The sequence below is a fragment of the Gracilinanus agilis genome, chromosome 5, assembly GCF_016433145.1.
Source record: "Gracilinanus agilis isolate LMUSP501 chromosome 5, AgileGrace, whole genome shotgun sequence".
Lineage (NCBI taxonomy): Eukaryota > Metazoa > Chordata > Mammalia > Didelphimorphia > Didelphidae > Gracilinanus > Gracilinanus agilis.
Window position 1 is genome coordinate 237,114,829 of NC_058134.1, and position 20,225 is coordinate 237,135,053.

The window sequence follows — 20,225 nt, forward strand, 5'->3', positions numbered from 1 at the left end:
TGCTGATGATTTATGTGGATTTATTTTGTACCCTGCAACTTTGCTAAGGTTGTTGATTATTTCTACTAGCTTTTTAGTTGATTCTCTAGGATTTTTTAAGTAGACCATCATATCATCTGCAAAGAGTGATAGCTTAGTCTCCTCCTTGCCTATTTTGATGCCTTCACTTTCTTTTTCCTTTCTAATTGCTACTGCTAGTGTTTCTAGTACTATGTTAAATAATAGATGCGATAATGCACATCCTTGTTTCACTCCTGATATTATTGGGACGGCTTCTAATTTATCCCCATTGCATATGATGCTTGTTGATGGTTTTAGGTATATACTGTTTATTATTTTTAGGAAAGGTCTTTCTATTCCTATACTTTCCAGTGTTTTCAATAGGAATGGATGCTGTATTTTGTCAAAGGCTTTTTCAGCATCTATTGAGATAATCATGTGATTTTTGTTTGTTAGGCTGTTGATATGGTCAATTATGTGGATGGTTTTCCTAATGTTGAACCATCCTTGCATTCCTGATATAAATCCCACCTGATCATGGTGGATGATCCGCTTGATCACTTGCTGGAAATCTCTTTGCTAGTATTCCATTTAAGATTTTTGCATCTATGTTCATTAGGGAGATTGGTCTGTAGTTTTCTTTCTCTGTTTTTGATCTACCTGGCTTTGGAATTAGTACCATATTTGTGTCATAAAAGGAATTTGGTAGGACTCCTTCTTTGCTTATTATATCAAATAATTTGTGTAGTATTGGGATTAGTTGCTCTTTGAATGTTTGATAGAATTCACTTGTGAATCCATCAGGCCCTGGTGATTTTTTCTTAAGGAGTTCTTTGATGGCTTGTTCAATTTCTTTTTCTGATATGGCATTATTTAGGTATTCTATTTCTTCTGCTGTTAATCTAGGCAATTTATATTTTTGTAAATATTGATCCATATCTCCTAGATTGCTATATTTATTGCCTTATAATTGGGCAAAATAATTTTTAATGATTGCCTTAATTTCCTCCTCATTAGAGGTGAGGTCTCCCTTTTCATCTTTGATACTGTCAATTTGATTTTCTTCTTTCCTTTTTTTTATTAGATTTACCAATACTTTGTCTATTTTATCTGTTTTTTTCAAAATACCAACTTCTAGTCTTATTTATTAATTCAATAGTTATTTTACTTTCGATTTTATTAATTTCTCCCTTGATTTTTAGGATTTCTAATTTAGTTTTCATCTAGAGATTTTTAATTTGCTCACTTTCTAGTGTTTTACATTGCATGCCCAATTCATTAATCTCCGCCCTCCCTAATTTGTTAATATATGCACTCAAGAATATAAATTTCCCCATGAGTACTGCCTTTGCTGCATCCCACAGAGTTTGATAGGATGTCTCATCATTGTCATTCTCTTCAATGAAATTGTTGATTGTTTCTATGATTTCTTCTTTGACTAACTGGTTTTGGAGAATCATATTATTTAATTTCCAATTAGTTTTTGATTTGCCTGTCCAGGTACCCTTACTAATCATTATTTTTATTGCATTATGATCTGAGAAGGTTACATTTAATATTTCTGCTCTTTTGCAGTTGTTTGCAATGTTTCTATGCTCTATTACCTGGTCAATCTTTGTGAATGTACCATGTGCAGCTGAAAAGAAGGTGTATTCCTTTTTGTCCCTATTTATTTTTCTCCACATATCTATTAAATTTAATTTTTCTAGGACTTCATTCACCTCTCTTATCTCTTTCTTATTTATTTTTGTTTTGATTTATCTACATCTGAAAAAAGAATATTTAGATCTCCTACTAGTATGGTTTTACTATCTATTTCCTTCTTGAGCTTTACCAGTTTCTCCTTTAGGAATTTGGATGCTATGCCATTTGGTGCATACATATTGAGTATTGTTATTTCCTCATTGTCTATACTACCTTTTATCAGGATGTAATGACCTTCCCTCTCTTTTTTAATCATATCTATTTTTATTTTGGCTTTGTCAGAAATCACGATTGCCACTCCTACTTCTTTTTCTCATTTGAAGCCCAAAAGATTTTGCTCCAGCCCTTTACCCGAAACCTGTTTTTTGTCTACCTGCCTTATATGTGTTTCTTGTACACAACATATGGTAGGATTTTCTTTTCTAATTCACTCCTGCTATTTGCTTCTGTTTTATGGGCGAGTTCATCCCATTCACAATTAGAGTCATAAGTATCAATTGTGTATTCCCCAACAATTGTGTATACCCCTTCTTCTTACGCTATTTCCTTTTAAACCAGTGATTTGTTTTAAACCAGGAACCTGTGTCCCCTCCCTTGATTTACTTCCCTTTATACCCCCTCCCTTATTATTCTCCTCTTTTTATTTTTAAGGGTTTAGTGTAGAGGGTGAAATTTTTAATTTTATTTTGAAGAATTACCCCTCCGTTCTCTTCCCCTCCCTTTTTTGACCTCCCCATTCTCCTGCTCCCCTTTATTTATCCCTTCTGACTTAGGGTTAGATAGTAGGGTTAGATAGAGTTCTATATCCCTATGGATATAACTACTCTTCCCTCTTAGGGTTAATTCTACTGAGAGTAAGGTTTAAATATTACCTCTTAATGTGCTCTTCCTCTCCTTCTTATAATAGTATTCATCCTTTCCCCTTCCCATGCCCTTTTTGTGTGGTATAGAATATCCTATTTTTCTTATTCATTCAAGTTTCTCTTGGTGCCATCTACTATTAACCCCCCTCTTTCCCACCCACCCCCATATCATCTTAGACCATATAGTACTCTAACCTCTCCCTATGAATAATTCTTCTAATTACTATAATATTGAATACTATAATAGTAAATAGAGTTCACTACAGAGATTATACATAACATTTCTTCATGTAGGAATACAAATAATTTGATCTTATTGAAGCCCTTAAAGAGGCAAATTTTAAAATAAGAGTTTTCTTTCTTTCCCCTCTGTTTCTTATTTAACTTTTCATGTTTCTCTTGGTTTTTGTGGTTGGATATTGAACTTTCCATTTAGTCCTGGTCTTTTCTGTGCAAATACATGGAAATCATCTATCTTGTTGAATGCCCATACTTTTCCCTGGAAGTATATAGTTAGTTTTGATGGGTAGATGATCCTTGGTTGTAGACCCAGTTCTCTTGCCTTTCTGAATATCATATTCCAAACCTTGAGGTCTTTTAGCGTGGAGGCTGCCAGATCCTGTGTGATCCTGATTGGTGCTCCTTGATATCTGAATTGTCTCTTTCTGGCTTCTTGTAAAATTTTTTTTCTTTTACTTGGAAGCTCTTGAATTTGGCTATTATATTCCTGGGGGTTGTCTTTTCAGGGTTTAGTGTAGAGGGTGATCTATGGATCCTTTCAATGTCTATATTTCTATTAATTTCTGCTTTTTCAGGAAGACCAGTGATTCTCAAATTGTCTCTTCTAGACCTATTTTCTTGATCTGTCAATTTCTCAGTGATATATTTCAGGTTTCCTTCTATTTTATCAGTCTTTTGACTTTGCTTTATTTGTTCTTGCTGTCTTCAGAGATCATTGGCTTCTACTTGCCCAATTCTTGTCTTTAGAGACTAGTTTTCTGTTATAATCTTATGATTTTCCTTTTCAGTTTGGTCCATCCTGTTTTCCAGCTGTTTAATCTTGGTTTCCAATTGAGAGTTTCTGTCTTTTAACCTGCTAATTTCCTTTTCAGCTATTTCCCACTTCTCTCGCCAAATCTCTTCCATATTTCTCTTTGTTGTTGTTGTTGTTGTTGTTGTTGTTTTTTAACCCTTAACTTCTGTGTATTGGCTCCTAGGTGGAAGAATGGTAAGGGTGGGCAATGGGGGTCAAGTGACTTGCCCAGGGTCACATAGCTGGGAAGTGTCTGAGGCTGGGTTTGAACCTAGGACCTCCCGTCTCTAGGCCTGACTCTCAATCCACTGAGCTACCAAGCTGCCGCCTTCCATATTATTCTTGATCTCAAATTTGAACTCTTCAAGAGCTTGTGACCAATTTTCATTTTTTTGGGTAGGTTTGGATATGATTACTTGCTTGTTCTCCTCTGCTGTTTGCTCTGTTGTCTGGATTTTTTCTGTTTAAAAGTTGCCGAGTGTTAAAGATTTCTTCTTGTTGATCTTTCTCTTTTGGAATTCTTGTGTCTGGTTTGCCATTGTTAGCTCGGTGCCTTATCCTCACGCCCAGGGTCTGTCTGCGCTCTTCAGGCCCCTGAGGTCTCAGGTCTAGTTGTTCTCAGGGTCAAGCCTCTTGGTTGTCTCCTTGCTTGTTCCTCTACCTGAGATTCCTTTAACAGTCTCAGGGAGCTGCTTCCACAGTCATGCAACCCCTCTGCACTGGTTCCCCACCCAAGGTCTGCGCTTGCGCTCAGGATCCATGTCCGTGCCTGCACTCAAGGTCTTTGTTCAAAGTCTGTGTGTTCTTTAGCTTTTTGGGGTCTTAAGTCTTGCTGCTCTCAGGTCCAGGCCCTGGTGATCCCAGGTACCCGCCAAGGACTTAATGGATGTCCCCAACTTGCTCTTAACTCTTGCGTGCTGGCTTTGACCTTGTAGATGGGGGGGCGGGGTCAGGGGGTTGCTCTGTTCCCGTTTTTAGTGAGAGCTTTTTCATCCCCTTATAGCATGGAAATGCCTTGATTCCACATACATTCAATGCTGAGCCCAGTTGTGGGGTCCCTTTGTTCGTCTGGATTTGTTTTTATGCCCTCTTGAGGAGTCCTATATGTGTGGGTTAGGAAAGGTTAAGCCGCTGCTTTTTACTCTGCTGCCATCTTAACTGAGAAGCCTCCTGTGCTATTCTTGTGGAAAAGATGGAGTAATTTGGACTAGGTGATTGTGTAGTTAATATCTGGATCTTATTGAATGACTGACGCCCAAAATATAATCATTAGTAGTTCATTAGCAACCTGGAAGTGAGTTTCTAGTACCCCAGATTATTTCTGCTTGTTCTTGTGCTTTTTACCATTTCTGTCAATTACTTGAATAAAGACATAGATGGTATGCTTATCAAATTTTCAGGTAACCCAAGTATGCAGGCAGCACAATGGCATATGCAAACAAGAGCATCTGGTTAGAGTACCTCTCCTTGTTTTAGGTCTTGCTTGGTATCAGTAATCATTCTTGTGTAATGGTATGTGCACTTCTGCATATCTCTGCATTTATTATGTAATCTTGTATGATCTTAATAAATGCATGACAAATTCCTTGACTGATGAAAGCCTTTTGCTTGTTTTTGTAATTAATAAACACAATACTTTTCAGCCAGTTGTGTGACTAAAGATATGGTCTTCTGTAGAGGATTGTTTGGAAAAACTTGCTTATTTCTTGAATTTTCATCAAGGATATCTTCAGTGTACATGGAATATAGGTGATTAAGATAAAGATTTTATAAAGATGAGAAAGAAGATGTGATTGAGTAGTTGTTCTCTGGATTGCCCTTTTTTGATGTACCTATCACCTCTAATTTTTTCTTCAATTCTTTTATTATATTCTGATATCTTAAATATTTTGTAAAACATTACCTCAAATTTTATTCAGATTGAGTTACCTGCCTGGGAATCCCTTAAAGGAGATGTTGACAGTTAGAACTGATATTTTTTAACTATAATTTATGATTTTTATCTACACCCTCCCTTTTTTTTTTTTTACAGGTAGCTATTTCAGACTATAACTAGACAAGAATCTAGATTTCTAAATCCCAACTCCTGGTTCAGTCACCTTTTCATTATTATATAACTATTATTTGATTTAGTGTTGCTTTTTTGACAAACATGAAAGTCAACATTCACTTGATTTTAAAAATTTACATATCTTGTGGTTTTACTTCTCTCATCTCTTTCCTACTCTGCTTTTCACTTCCTCCTATATTGTGTATGATTCCCTTTTAAAAAGAAAAAGAAAAAAAGTTTCCATTTAGCTGAAGTAAATCTGACAATATGTAGGATGTTCTACACAAATAATCTACATTTCTTCAGTGAAAGGGGGAGGGAGTTAATTTTCTCATATCTTCTTTGGGAACAAGCTTGTTCTATATAACCTGACTCTGACTCTAACCCCAATTTTTAATATTTTGTTATCACAAAAGTGCATTCATTAATATTTGGTGTATATGGGACCTTTTTATTTTTCAAGTGTAATAATCATATAAAAGATTATACTAAACTAGTAACAATAATAATATAGTTTGAAATTCTTTTGAGAATCCTTTAATTCTCATTCCTTTACCACATATCCATTGCAGGATGGCCTGGTCCTAAATATTTTTGTAAATCTCTTCTTCTAGCCCTGAACCTGACTTTTTCAGAATTTATTGTGTTTTTTTTAGTACTATACCATTTTATGTTTAACACAGTGTTTAATTCTAAGTTGCTGATTTCTACTAAATTATATGATACTGAAAAATGAATAAAGTAAAGCTAAGTTAATTCTAATTATTCTTAGGTTACGAGACTGGAAAAAGATAAAGAAGAGGTACACAACCAACTCCTTAATGCTGATCCCACAAAAGATAGCAAACGAGTAGAGAAGCTTATCCGAGAAAAGGTCCAGTTGTGTCAGAAATTGAAAGGCTTGGAGGCTGAAGTAACAGAATTACGAGCAGAGAGAGAGAACTGTGGCATCCAGGCTGAAAATGTCCAAAGGATCCAGGTTCGCCAGCTGGCTGAGATGCAGGCTACTGTCAGGTCCCTGGAGGTAAGTTGATTTTAATTGTTTCCCTGTAGGTTATACCATATGTGTTTAAAGCACACTTGAAAATGTCTTGCTTTTGAGAGCTTACGTGTTCATAGGCTCACAGTTCTGATGCTGACGCATGTATGGGTTCCCAAGTGTAACTGTTTTGTTTAGATCAGAGAGAACCTACTGATTCAAAGACAATAGCTTTGCATTGTTAGAGAGACTGTTGATTCTTTGTGAGTCAACAAGGTACCCATCTGAGGTGAATTTATGTTTCCCTTGCCACAGAGTATATTTGCTAAACCAAAAGAGATAATTTGCCAAATGGTGTCCATAATTACAGAAGTCTTCTCAAATAAGAGAAAAGTTTTCATCCTTTTCAGTAGTTTGCTTATGCCGAGTATCTCAGGTCCTTTAAAACAGAAAGTCCTGTTGCAATAGGAATACTATATTTGTTGTTTGCCAACAACCTCTGGCCAAGAGAAATAGAAGCTGGCCTGTCTTTTCTTATCTGTCTTTCTTCCATCACCCCATGGTGCTTAGTGCAGATCAGACACTCCACTAGTTATTGGCTATCTGGACTATCCAGAATTGATATTCATGAAAAATGGTGGGGTAGGACTGTGAGTAGGTGAGTAGGTGTTTGACACATGGGAACCAGTCTCAGTGAAGTTACAAGTTTTAAATTTGGGGTTACTTCACCAGCAACTGGTAAGGGTATAGTATCTATCCATCTTCTTGTGTGTGAGTATTTGGCCCTTGTCAATCCAAAAGAAGCTACTAAATTCTCACTCCCTCAACATCTGTGTGTGAGTTCATTATGTGTGGTTTCTCATTTTTTCTATTTTCCTATCCATCATCTTCCTAAAGCACAGGTTAGATCATGTCTGCTCAGAGACTGTCATTGCTTTTTAATCCCTGTAGAACATAAAAGTGTCTCAGCCAAGCTCCCTCCTACCTATCCATCCTTATTTCATGCTATTCCCTTTCACAGATGCAGTGTTACCAGACATTTTGAACCCCTAGCTATTTTCAAAACTTGATGTGCCTCCTGTTTCTATGGATTTGCCTTTTCCCCTTGCCTAGAACACATTACCTTTTCAACTTGGCCTCTTAAGAATCCTTTGACTTTTAAGACTCAGCTCAGGTGCCATTTCTTCCAAGAAGTCTTAATTGACCCCCAGACTGTTAGAATGATGTCTCTCTCCTTAGTTTTCCTTGTAATATACCTATTTTGTGCACATATTTTATCCCCCATGAGGGCCTAGCATGTTGCCTTGTACATCTAGGTGCTAAATAAATGTTCACTTATTTGATTTTTAGAATTTTTTACATTTTCTATTACATTCTCTTTTGTCTCCCTCCCAACTCTCTTTACCCATGGGGGAAAAGAAATCAAATCAAAACTCTTATCAAGCAAAATAAATTCCCACACTGGCAATATTTAAAAATTATGTGTGTCCATCTGCATCCTGTGAGTCTCTCACCTCCCTGTTAGTACGTGGATATCGTGCCATAGGTCAAGAAAGATGAAAGGCCAGTTCATTTAAATGTACAGAGAGCATAATTTATGCCAATGCTTGTATGTCATTGAATAGACTGTAGCAACTAGTTCAACAAAATTGTTTTAATTATGCAGCTACTACATACCAGGTGCTAGGCTGAGGAAGCTATAGAAAAAGTAAGTCATGGCCCTTCAAAACATGATCAGAGAAACAATCTTTCCTAATAAGCCTTCTCATCCTTTTGTTTCTTCTAAGCTATGGATGAAAACAGAGTGCCACTTTATATTTGGTTGAAATTGCTTTAAAATTTGAATTTGTTTGTTAGGTTTATACTTTACCACTTGATAATTTTAATTATATGGAAAAATTTCATTTATTAGATACCATTGAGAGATGTGATATGCCAAGGAAGTTAGTTTTCAGGATATCTGAATGATTCTTATAGTTTTTAGGGCTCCCCCCTTTTTAAAATTTAACAATCACATATGAAGATATTTATTTATTTTAAACTCTTACCTTTTGTCTTAGAAGCAATACCAGATATTAGTTCCAAGGCAGAAGAGTGGCAAGGGCTTGGCATTTGGGATTAAGTGACTTCTCCAGGGTCACATAGCTGGGAAGTGTTTGAGGACAGCTTTGAACCTAGGATCTCTCATTACTAGGTCTGGCTTTCTATCCACTGAGCCTTCTAGCTATGAAGATCTTTCTAAATCTGCCTTCTGTAAAAGAGATGGGCATCAGAGATGTTAAAATAGAATCTAAATGGTGTGGGTACACACACTGGATTGAAGGAGAGACAGGACCAGGATAGGGAGACCAGAGTACACAGCTAAGCTGCTGCTAACTGACAAAAATGGCCATTGGCCATCTGACACCCAACTCACCACTAGGCCAGAGTCTTTGAAACCAGCAGGCAAGGTAAAAGGCTTTAACAGTTTTAATTATGTTCAACTAAAAAAAGGTGGGATAGGGAATTCTACTCTAATGGGCAAAACCACAGGGCAAGGGGAGGACTTAACTTCTTTAATTCTGATCTTAGTGACCTAAGCAGGCAAGGCCCAAAGGAACAGCACTGGAGTCTCTGGGAGGCTGCTTCAAACCTGGTTCCATGCAGGTTTGACCAGCACAGCTAATGGGTCTGAGGGTGGCTTTGAGGTTCTCACGATAATCCACAGATGATCACAGGATGCCAAAAGCCAAGGTGGTCCAAGGTATCCAAGTAGAGAGAGTGTGCTTGAGATTCTGTCCACCAGATCCCAAACTCCTCTTCCCCTTGGTGCAGCTCTGCAGGTCTTGTCCACTTGCTAGAAGCCACCATCACTCAGGATCCCAGGGAGTAAGGATGCAGGTCTGAGATCTCCCAGGGCTAGCAACAGTTTGTGCCAACCACTAATGGAGTCTCTCTCAGGGCACAAGACCTACTTCCTGCTCCTTCATTCCATCTTGGAATGCTCCAGTCCTTCTTGCTAGGTCCATCCTTAATACTTAATTACTAACTAATCTTCCTCACAACACTTCTTAGACAGCATACTAAACATAAGGGTTTCAGTCCTTTCTTATTTGCTCCCTCCTTAAGAAAGTTACTTTTTGTCTTAGTACCCTTTTTCTTCTCATCTCTAAAACAAAAGTTGAACTGGATTATATTTTAAGTCCATTGTTGGCTCCAATTCCTTTGGATTGCTCAATAATTTAGCCATTTCTTGATGATCAAGGGTAATCTTTATATATATCATTTTGATGAAAAGAGCATTGGACTTGAAATTATAAGAAGCTCTAGAACCAGACCCCTAGCAAATTATTTTCCTTCTCCAGCGCTCAGTTTCCTTAACTATGAAATGAGTGGTAAGTTGTTTGGGGCACATTGCTTTGTAAATTGTAAAACTAAAAATGTAAATTAGTTCTGGGTTATGAAACAGCTAAATTTTAAGAAAAAGTTTGTCCTCAATTACTTTATCAGTATGTAGGTCTCATTGTCCTCATACTTAAAAAAAAAAAAGTACCAAAAATCAAAACTAAGGCTATTTAACATTTTGTCTGCTTTTTATATTTAGCCCTTGTTTCGGGATTTTAGCTTCTGTTTCTTATTATTATCATTTCTCTCTTCTGAGAGAGAGAGAGAGAGAGAGAGAGAGAGAGAGAACTTTCTTGAGGAAAGCTTTGGTAACTGACATATTTGTTACTTCTGCATTGATATTTGTTTTTTGTATATTCCAATGTATATTCTTCAGTTGGATTTGTTATGGAAAAGGAATAAAGATCATTCATTTTGTTTTTACTAAAGGCAGAAAAACAGTCAGCCACGCTTCAGTATGATCGAGTGGAAAAAGAACTACAGTCAACTAATGAGCAAAACACCCTTTTAATTAGTAAACTACACAAGGCTGAACGAGAAATCACTGCATTGACCAGCGAAGTAAGAGTTCTTGTTCATTCTAAAATATTCTAATTCTGAAAATTTTTTCCCTTCAGTAATGTTGATTTTTTGCTATTTACATGTAAAAACAATTTTTAGTATTCATTTTCCAAGTTTTTATGTTCTTCTTTCTTTTCCTCCCTCTCTTTCCCCTTTCTTCCTTCCTGAAATGGTAAGCAGTGTGCTATCATACAAAACAAATTTCTATATTTATCATGTTGTGGAAGAAGATATTTTTTAAAGGAGGAAAATAAACTGAAAAATAGTATGCTTTGCTCTATATTCAGATTATATCAATTCTTTCTCTGGAGGTTGATAGCATTTTTCATTATAAGCCTTTTGGAATTCTCTTGAATCACTCTATGGCTGAAAATAGCCTAAGACATTCACAGTTGTTCATCTTACAGTATTGCTGTTACTGTGCATGATGTTCTTCTTGCTTCACTCTGCTTAAGTCTTTATAGGTTTTTCTGAAATCCTCCTGATCATCATTTCTTAAAGCACAATAATATTTCCAATCATATACCATGACTTGTTCAACCATTCCCCAATTGAAGGCCATCCCCTCAATTTCCAATTCTTTGCTACTACACATACAAAAAAGCTGCTATAAATATTTTTGTACAAATAGGACCTTCCCCTCTTCTCCCTCCCCCTTTTTAAAAAATATTTTTAGGATATAGACCTAGTAGTGGTAGTGCTAGAGCAAAATGTATAAACAATTTTATAGCATTTGAACATAGTTCCAAATTACTCTTCAGAATGGTTGGATCTCTTCTCAGCTCCACAAACAGTGCATTAGTGTCCCAGTTTTCCCACATCTCCTCCAACATTTATTATTTTCCTTTTTTATCATATTAGCCAATTTTTTAAGTGTGAGGTTATCACTTCAGAGTTATTTAATTTGTATTTTTCTAATCAATATTGATTTGGTGCATTTTTTCATAACCATAAATTGTTTTGATTTTTCATCTGAAAACTGCCTGATCATAACTTTGACTGTTATCAATTGAGGAATGCTTATATTCTTATAAATTTGACTCAGTTCTTTATATATTTGAGAAATGAGGCCTTTGTCAGATACTTAACGTAAAAATTTTTCCCCAATTTTCTTTTTTCCTTGTAATCTTGGTTTCATTGGTTTTGTTTGTATAAAAACCTTTAATATAATGTAATGAAAATGATATATTTTAATTCTTATAATGCCCTCTGTCTCTTATTCGGCCATAAGTTCTTTCCTTATCCATATAGCAGACAAGTAAACTATTCCATGCTCCCCTAATTTGCTTATGGCAGTATTCTATGCTGAATCTTAGATCCATTTTGACCATATCTTGGTATATGGTGTGAGGTGTTTCTGCTATTCTGTTTTCCAGTTTCCTCAGTAGTTTTTATTAGTTCTTGGATTTTTAAGTTTATCAAAAATAAGTCACAGATTACTATAATCTATACTTATATACTTAATCTATTCCATTTATGCTCTACTCTATTTCTTAGTCTATACCTAGATTATTTTGATGATTACTACTTTATATGGTAGGGCTAGTTTTTTTTTCTCACTAAATTCTCTTGATATTCTTGGTCTTTTGTTTTTCCAGATGAATTTTGTAATTATTTTTTCTAAGTCTATAAAACATAAAATATAATTTGGTTATTTTCAGATCGAAGAAAAAGCCACTCACCTATATTTGAATTATTCTATGCAGTTGCAAATGCAATAAAAATTCTTTTACTACTATAGAATGGGAAAATAATCTTTTTGTGTGTTATAAGCAAATTCTAACTCCATTCTCTGCATTTATTTTTATTCTTTCAAATGATATAATGGCTTAAGTACCTTGTGAGCAATTTTCAGATAGAAGTTTTCTACTTATTTGTAAAATATGCTTTGAGATATAAAAACAAAAAAAAGTTTCTGTGAAGCTTTTTTCTCCTTAAAATAATCTCTCAACAAATATGTGAATAACACAAATAGTACAAAGGTAAGATTAGATATATATGTCTGAAATCTGAAAGAATAAATGTAAATTGGGCATGTAATGATAAAAGAATAGAATTGTATAATTAGAAGGGCCCATACATGCTGTCATTTTAGCCAATCTGCTAGGTGTGAGGTGGTACCTCAGAGTTGCTTTGTTTGTTAGCTTGGTCTCCTCATTGCCTATTTTAATACCTTCAATTTCTTTTTCTTCTCTAATTGCTTCTGCTAGTGTTTCTAATACAATGTTAAGTAATAGAAGTGATAATGGGCATCCTTGTTTCATGCCTGATCTTATTGGGAAGGCTTCTAATTTGTCCCTATTGCATATGATGCTTGTTGATGGTTTTAGATATTTACTGTTTATTATTTTTAGGAAAGGTCCTTCTATTCCTATACTTTATTTATTTGTTTGTTTGTTTGTTTTAAGCCCTTAACTTCTCTGTATTGGCTCATAGGTGGAAGAGTGGTAAGGGTGGGCAATGGAGGTCAAGTTACTTGCCCAGGGTCACATACCTGGGAAGTGTCTGAAGCCGGATTTGAACCTAGGACCTCCTGTTTCTAGGCCTGACTCTCAATCCACTGAGCTACCCAGTTGCCCCCTATTCCTATACTTTCTAGTGTTTTCAATAGGAATGGGTATTTTGTCAAAGGCTTTTTCAGCATCTATTGAGATAATCATGTGATTTTTGTTTGTTAGCTTGTTGATATGGTCAATTATGTAAATGGTTTTCCTAATGTTGAACCATCCTTGCATTCCTCGTATAAATCCCACCTGATCATGATGAATAACCTTCATGATCACTTGCTGGAGTCTTTTTGCTAGTATTCTATTTAAGATTTTTGCATCTATGTTCATTAGGGAGCTTGGTCTATAGCAGTGGTTCCCAAACTTTTTTGGCCTACTGCCCCCTTTCCAGAAAAAATATTACTTAGCCCCGTTGAAATTAATTTTTTAAAGACTTTTAATAGCAATAATTAGGAAAGATAAATTTACCTATGTCCATCACCACCCCTCTGGATCTCTGCAGCAGCCACCAGAGGGTGGTAGTGCCTACTTTGGGAATCACTGGTCTATAGTTTTCTTTCTCTGTTTTTGTTCTGCCTGGTGTTGGAATTAGTACTATATTAGTGTCATAATATGGTAGAACTTCTTCTTTGCTAATTATATCAAATAATTTGTATAGTACTGGGATTAGTTGCTGCCCCCTTAGAATATAGTCAATTTTAGAAAACGAGGGTATGACCTTCAATTGGGAAATGGCTGAACAAATTCTGGTATATGCTGGTGATGGAATACTATTGTGCTCAAAGGAATAATAAATTGAAGGAATTCCATGTGAACTTGAAAGACCTCCAGGAATTGATCCAGAGTAAAAGAAGCAGAGCCAGAAGAACATTGTTCACAGAGACTGATACACTGTGGTAAAATCGAATGTATTGGACTTCTGTACTGGCAGCAATGCAATGACCCAGGACAATTCTGAGGGATTTATGGAAAGGAAAGCTACCCACATTCAGAGGAAGAACTACAAGAGTAGAAACACAGAAGTAAAACAACCACTTGAACACATGGATTGATGCAGACACGGTTGGGGATGTAGACACTAAATGACCACACCAATGCAACTATCAATAATATGTAAATAAGTCTTGACTCATCACACATGGTAAAACTAGTGGAAATGAGTGTTGGATATGGAGGCTGGGGGGCTTAAGGAGGGGTGAAAAGGAAAGTAAAAACAGGAATCGTGTAACCATGGAAAATTTTTCTAAAAAATTAAAATATTTAAATCTAAAAAAAAAAAAAAAAGAATATAGTCAGTTTTGCTGGATAGTTAATTCTTGGTTGTAGACCCAGCTCTCTTGCTTTCCGGAATTTTATATTCCATCCCTTCTGGTCCTTCAGTGTAGATGCAGCCAGTTCCTGTCTTATCCTAACTGTGGTTTCCTGGTATCTGAATGACTTCTTAGCAGCTTATACTATTTTTTACTTGGTCTCGTAGTTTTTGAATTTGGTTATAATATTCCTAGAAGTTGTCAGTTGTGGATTAAATGTAGGAGGTGTTCTGTGGATTCTTTCAATTTCCACTTTTCTGCCTTGTTCGAGAATGTCAGGACACTTTCGTTGTATAATATCCTGTAGGATTCTTGCTGCTTTGTGAAGTCATTTGCTTCTAGTTGTTGAATTCTGATTTTTAAAGCCTGAATTTCATCATCCTTCTCCTTCTGGTCTGATTTTCTTTATAGATCATCTTTCACCTTCTTTGCTTCATTTTTTGGCTGGTCAATTTGGGTTTTTAAGACATTATTTTTAGATCATGTATTTCCTTTTCCCAATTGTCTTCAGCCTCTGTTGATTGTTTTCTGAGTTCTTGAGTTATTTGAATTTTGAGTTCTTGAGTTAATTGAACTTAAATTCTTCCAAACCCTATGCCCATTTCACTGAAGTTTCTATGTTTGTTTTTTTAATCCTTTATCTTCTTCTGATCCATTTGTTCTTTGTTCAATTTCTGGATAGAAGCTGTTGATTGTGGTTTCTTTTTTCTTTTTCTGTTGTTTCCTCATATTTTTTTCCTTCTTTCTTCCCTGTAATTGGCTGTAATCTTGGTCCTCTGATCATTCTTTTTTCATCTGTGGGTTTGGGCTATTCAGCCCTGGGAGGGTTTCTTCTCTGTTTTGTTGATTAATTAGGTTAGTGGGACCTGAGGCCAGATTTTCCCCAGCTGGTGGTAAAAGCTAGAGAAGTGAATAAGGCTACTTTCATTGTAGTCTGTTGGGGAGGGATGTTGGAGCTTCCCTGCCCTCTGAAGACTTCTTATCTGCTCTATTGATAGGATTAAGCCAGGTGGGGTTGATTTGCAGAGCTCCAAATGCCCTGAGGTCAAAACCTCGAGAGAAAGGATAAGGAGAGGCATTGCAAGATGGAGGGTATTTTCACCCTCTCTGGGTTTCTCCCCCAGCAGCCTCCCTGTTGTCCATGATTAGAACCTTGAGTTTGTCACAGCTGTGCCAGAGAGGCACTCCCTCAGACTAGAGCCCCAGCCCACCCAGAGATTCCAGGATCCACTGGAGACTCAGCACCTTAGGTGTGGGAGGGGATTCTGGGATCTTCCTCCTTTCTTTCCCCTCCCACTGGACAGTTCCAAGAATTCAGGCTTTTTTTCTCTTTTTTTTCCACATATCTTTTAAGTTGGGTTCAGCTGGAGGATCCCCCAGCTCTGTTCTGTTGTCAGATTTGGTTTTTTGTTCCCTCGGAGCCCTTTGTCCTTGATTGTTGGTGAAGGGCTTTACGGAGGTTTGGAGCCTTGCTGCCATTTTCCCAGAATTCCTCTACTTTTAAATATCTCTTAATGTTAGGAAGTTTTCAATTATGCCAAAATCTATCCCTCTGTACACTAAACATCCTTAGTCCCTTAAAGAGATACTTATACATCACTTTCTCTCGTCCACTTCCTTTCTTTTTTTTACATTCTTTTAAAATCTATTTTTATTTCTTTTTTCTTTCTTTTTTCTTCCTTTTTATTTTGTTGGTTAATTATGAAAAATTTTCCATGGTTGCATGATTCATATTATTTCCCTCCCCTCCTCCTACCCCCTTCCATAGCCAATGTGCAATTCCACTAGGTTTTACATGTGTCATTGAAGAGTTATTTCCATATTGATATTTACAGTAGGGTGATCATTTAGAATCTACATCCCCAATCATTTCCCCATCAACCCATGTGATCAAGCAGTTGTTTTTCTTCTATGTTTCTGTTCCCATAGTTCTTTCTCTGCATGAGTCCACTTCCTTTCTTGATGATTACCTTCCCTTTGACATGCTCTAGATCAGTGATGGGCAAACTTTTTAAAGAGGGAGCCAAAGGAAAGGAAATGTTCCTCTGTCAGTCTGTTTCTAAGGCAACTTTTTCTAAGTTTTATTGTATTGTATCCTATTCGTTGTATTTGTCAGATTAGGAATAATGTCTCATAGCCAGATAGAACATTTCAGGGGGCCGCATCTGGCCCGCAGCTGTAGTTTGCCTATCACTGCTCTAGATTGTTAACATCTTTTCTCAGTTCTTCAGAGGTGATCTGACCAGTAAGAGCAGTAGTTCCCAAACTTTTTTGGCCTACCACCCCATTTCCAGAAAAAATATTACTTAGTCCCCTGGAAATTATTTTTTTTTTAATTTTAATAGCAATTAATAGGAAAGATAAATGCACCTGTGGCCATCACTGCCCCCCCCCCTGATTGCTGCAGCACCCACCAGGGGGCAGTGGTGCCCACTTTGGGAATCACTGAGTTAGAGTATAGCAGTTCCGTTACCCTTTTCATTCTTTGTTCTCTTGTCTCTCAAATACATCCAAAGACAGCATTAGAAATTTTGGTTTGCCGTATTACATTATGAATTCATTGAGTCTGTGGACCATTAACACTTTTTTAGGTCTTCTTTTATTGGAACTATTTGTTTTTTATTCTAGACTTAACAAACACCTACTCCGTATATGGAAAATGAGTGTTTCCATATACAGAGTAGGTCATAAAGAGGATTATAGATGAAAACAGGAATTTTTATTACATATAGTTACCTACAGCTTGCTAAGGAGCTGTTTGTTTTTCCCTCCCACCATCCAGTCATGTACATGTGTAATTGATTCATTGAACCCAAATGTAGGACTTCACATTTATTCCTATTAAATTTCATATTCATAGATTCTGATCTTTTGAGATTTTTTTGTATTGACTCTTCCAAAATGTTAACAATCTCAGTTTAATATAATCTTCAGATTTGATAAGTATTTCATCTTTGCATTCATTCAAGTCACTGATAAAAGTATTGAACATCACACGATTAAATACAATTCTTTATATTCTACCAAAATTAATTTTCCATTGATCTTTTACTGAATTTGAATCGATTTAAATAGATTCAGATATGCCTAGCTACACAGTGTTCTAGGCTACATATCTCCATTTTGTACAAAGGATAGAATGAAAAACCATGTCAGATGCCTTGATAATGACCTTTTGCATCTTCCTCATCTGTCAGTATAGTAATCCTATCAAAAAGAGGGAGTAATGTTCATTTGCTACCCTTACCTATTCTTGATAAAATCAAGCTGTGTGATTTCCTGGTGATCATTGCTTCCTTTTGTAAATAAATGCTCATGAGCAAAATAAACTCCTGTTTTAAAGGGTAGAATGTAAAAAGAAGTTTAAAAAGAAAGAGTCAAAGCTTGTGATTGAAGACAAGAGCATGGAGAAAATGAAGTGGACACATTGCTTCAGTTATAGAAAATTAGGGTTCAGTAAATTCTTTCTTTTTTATCAGGTTCTTCTCAAGGGAGGGGCAAAAGAAGAAAAAAGACAAGAGTGTAGAATTGAAAGAAATACAATATTGGCTATCATAACTGAATGCGAATCGTATGAACTTGCCCACAAAGCCAGAGAAAACAGAAGAATGAATTAAAACATGGAATCCAACTGTATTTTTTTAATGAAAAAGCCACTCAAAATATTAATATTTCCTAGGTGTCAGTGATATATGCCTATAATCTCAGTTATCAGGAAGACCGAGGCAAATGAATCTCTTGAACTTGGCAGTTCAAATTGACAGTGGGTTATGCCAGTTGGATGTCTGTGTAAAGTCCAGCATTAATATGATGAATCCTTAGTTGGGGAGAGAAGGCCGTGTTGGAATGGATTGTCTTAGAAAGCATAAACTTGCCCAGGTCAGAAACAAAGCTGGTCAAAGATCTCAGGTTGATCAGTAGTGAGTAGCTAGACTTCTGTATTGCTCTGTAGTAGTACTTCCAGCCTGAGCGAAATAAGGAGACCAGACTTTAAAAAAAAAAAGAGTATAAAGATTCACAAAGTTAAAATAAGGAGTGAGAACAAAATCTTTTATGTTTCATCTTAACCTGGAAAAAGCAGGGATTAGCTATTGTGATTTCAGACAAGGCAAGGTAAAAATAGAAGAGGAAATAAAATAAGTAAAAAAATAGAAGAGGAAGTAAAATAAGCAGGTAAACTACTGTGTTAAAGACATCGTAGTTAACAAATTAATACATGTACTTAATATAGATATACTGAATAGCATCATATTTAAAGGAAAAGCTAAGTGAATTATCAGGGAAAAAGAAATAATAAAATTATAATAATGGGGAGACCTTAGTGTGCACTTTTCAGATATCAGGAAAAGATAAGAAAAAATGAAGCATCTGAATAGAACTTTAGAAAAATTAGATATAGTAGACCTTTGACAGTTGTTAAAGGAGAAGAGAAAAATGTTTTCATATTCTTAGCTAGGTGCAATGCCTTAAAAAATTGACCAGGAGTTGGGGCATAAAATTCTCACAAATAAATGTGGAAAAAACAAATATTAAACACATTTTTGACAGTCCATAATGCAATAAAATTATATTCAGCAAAGGGCTTTTGAAGAAAGAATTAGAATTACTTAGAGATTAAATAATTTAATCCAAAAGAATTGATGGATGAAAGTACAAGTTAAATAATTGAAGTTTAATTAAAGAAAATGACATCAATGAAACAATATACTAAAACTTTTGTGAGGCAAGTCAAGTAGTCCTGAGGAGAAAATTTCTTTCTACCAGAGATCAATGAATGTAGGAATGCAGCTTTAAAAAAACAACCCTGCTGTAAACCCCGCCCCCCCCCAAAAAAACTCAACTCAGAAGCCCACAACCAAACACCAAAGTAGAAATTCTGAAAATCAGAGAGGAGCTTAACAAAATTAAGAGCAAAATAAATAATTCTAGAAGCCTTTTTTGGGGGCAGGGGTATGGTACTAATAAAATAGATTAGCATCTATTAGCATGATTAAATCAGAGAAGAAAATACAATTTTATCCAAAAAAAGGAAGGGAAATTTGCAGCTGCAGATGGAATAGATGAAACTATGAGAACCTACTTTGACTAATTATAAATGAGTATCTACAGACATGCAAAATTCCCAGATTAAGTGAAAAATAAATAGATTTTTTTAAATGATCCATTATTAGGAAGAAATTGAACAAGCCATAAATGAACTCCGAAAGGAAAAAAATCCCAAGATCAGCTGTTTTTACAAAAGTTTGCTAACAAACATTTAAAAAATAATGGCAATATCATATGAATATTATACAAAAAGAAGGAAAAGATTTCCAAATTTTTTGGGTGATACAAATATGGTCTTGATGATCTAAACTAGAGAAAGATGAAGGAGAGAAAGAAAACTAGACCAACACCTCTATTAAATGTCACAAAGAAAATTAAGTAAAATTTTAGAAAAGAGGTTAATATAGTCATATAGTAAAAAGATTATAAACTATGATTAGATTGAAATTATGTCAGGAATGCAAAGTTAGCTTTAATGTTAGAAAAACTTTAAACATAATAGACTTTATTAAGGACAAAAATAAAAGCCATATGATTGTATCAATAAATACCATAAAATTTTGACATAATACAACACTTACTTTTGTTTAAAACAATAATACCATTAGAAAAGAGGAATAAATGAATCTTTTCCTTAAAATGGTGTGTAGTACCTGCTGTAAACTAAAAGCCAACATTGTCTGTTGCTAGAGGCTTTCCCATTAAGATCAGGGTAAAAATAAAAGTATGTCCCACATTGCAGCTATTATTTAGAACTACTAGCTATCCCAATATGATGAGAAAAGTTG

General features: G+C 35.6%; 1 protein-coding gene across 5 annotated transcripts in view; it reads left to right on the plus strand.

The window, feature by feature from the left end:
* Positions 1-20,225, plus strand: part of CEP83 (centrosomal protein 83) — an 82,841-nt gene that overhangs the window by 32,388 nt on the left and 30,228 nt on the right. For all 5 annotated transcript variants that reach the window (XM_044677772.1, XM_044677773.1, XM_044677774.1 and 2 more), the window contains 2 exons: positions 6,423-6,674; positions 10,443-10,574. In XM_044677772.1, coding sequence (XP_044533707.1) covers positions 6,423-6,674; positions 10,443-10,574 — 384 coding nt within the window. The remainder of the gene's footprint in view (positions 1-6,422; positions 6,675-10,442; positions 10,575-20,225) is intronic.